The 1,383-nt window shown below is 57.7% G+C and overlaps 1 protein-coding gene across 1 annotated transcript in view; it reads left to right on the top strand.

Moving 5' to 3' along the window:
• The window catches only part of TRIT1 (tRNA isopentenyltransferase 1), a gene marked incomplete at its 3' end in the record, with an annotated part of 4,136 nt that overhangs the window by 2,166 nt on the left and 587 nt on the right, over positions 1-1,383 (top strand). The window contains exons 5-6 of the mRNA XM_008943149.1: positions 1-62; positions 646-758. The exon at positions 1-62 is cut by the window's left edge and continues 39 nt beyond it. Coding sequence (XP_008941397.1) covers positions 1-62; positions 646-758 — 175 coding nt within the window. The remainder of the gene's footprint in view (positions 63-645; positions 759-1,383) is intronic.

Genomic DNA, 1,383 nt, shown 5'->3' with positions numbered 1-1,383 from the left:
CTGCTGGAGGAGCTGCGGGACTTCCACCGGCGCTACAACCGCCAGAAGGTGGCCGAGAACCGGTGGGTGAGAAGCCAGCTCTGTTTCTGCTCCTGCTCCCACCAGCCAGACCCAGGCAGGGCCCAGAGCGACCCTCCCCAGAGCAGCTCTAGTGTACTGCTGCTCCCACTGCTCCCCTGGCAGCGCCCGCTCCTGCAGCAGGGCCAGCAGATGATGGGGCTGCCTCTCGGGGACACCACCATCAGAAAGGTCTGGACCAGCCAGGTCCTCCAGCACTTCTGACCTTTCCTGCCAGCACCCTTAGACCAGGGCTGGTCAGGCAGCAGAGTCCCCGTGGGTCTCAGAGTTGAGTTAATTCTGCCTGGACCATACCCGCCGAGCGGTGACATTTCCCCTCAGGAAAAGTTACATGGTGCTGCCCGAGTGCTCCCACAGTAAAGCTGGCATGAGGTGGCACCAAAGGTCACAGGATGTGGTTCCTGTGTGTGCCTGGCTTGGCTTGTCCCCTGAGGCCATGGGGTGGTGTCACCCAGGGAGGTCCCTGCAGGGTGAGGCACAGAGACCTCAGCTATCCTGGGGAGGGTTGAGGTCTCCCACTGTTCTGAAGCAGATGGCCTTGACCCCATCTCTTGTCTTGTTCTCCAGGCAGGATTACCAGCACGGCATCTTCCAGTCCATTGGCTTCAAGGAGTTCCACGAGTACCTCATCAGTGAGGGGAATTGCTCACCCGAGACCAGTGCCCTGCTGCTGCAAAAAGGTGGGAGGAGCACCCTGTGAGCCCCATGTCCCTCAGCCCCACGCAGCTCCAGGTGACACTGCGTGGTGTGTGAACCAAGCTCAGACCCTGGGGCAGGTCTTGTTGGGGCTGAGCTGCACCTCTCTCACTGCATTTTCCACTTCTGCCAGCCCATGGGGGCAGGGAGTCCAGTGCCTGGAGAGCATCTCTGAACACACAGAGAGCAGTTCCTCACTCCCTGAGAACCTGAGAATCACTTTGGTTGGAAAAGACCTTAAAGATCATCAAGTCCAACCATTAACCCTGCTCTACCAAATCCTCCTCTAAGCCACATCCCCAAGCACCACATCTACATGGATTTAAACACATCCAGGGATGGGGACACCACCACCTCCCTGGGCAGCATATTCTGATACTTGACCCCTGGAGAAGCTTGAGGCCACTCCCTCTTGTTCTGTCACTAGTTATTGGTGAGAAGAGACCAGCACCTTCCTCTCTACAACATCCTTTCAGGCCTCCTTGCAAGATGTGTTGGACACAGCATGACTTGGGGTCTGGAGCTGGTCCACCAGTGTGTGGGTGATGGGATCCCAGCTGTGGAGAGCAGGGCTAGGAAGAAGAAATGAAGCAGAACTCAGCATCTGGT

The sequence above is a fragment of the Merops nubicus genome, unplaced genomic scaffold, assembly GCF_000691845.1.
Source record: "Merops nubicus isolate BGI_N331 unplaced genomic scaffold, ASM69184v1 scaffold30196, whole genome shotgun sequence".
Lineage (NCBI taxonomy): Eukaryota > Metazoa > Chordata > Aves > Coraciiformes > Meropidae > Merops > Merops nubicus.
The sequence above is the reverse complement of the archived record's forward strand: the minus strand, read 5'-3'. Positions and strand labels throughout refer to the sequence as shown.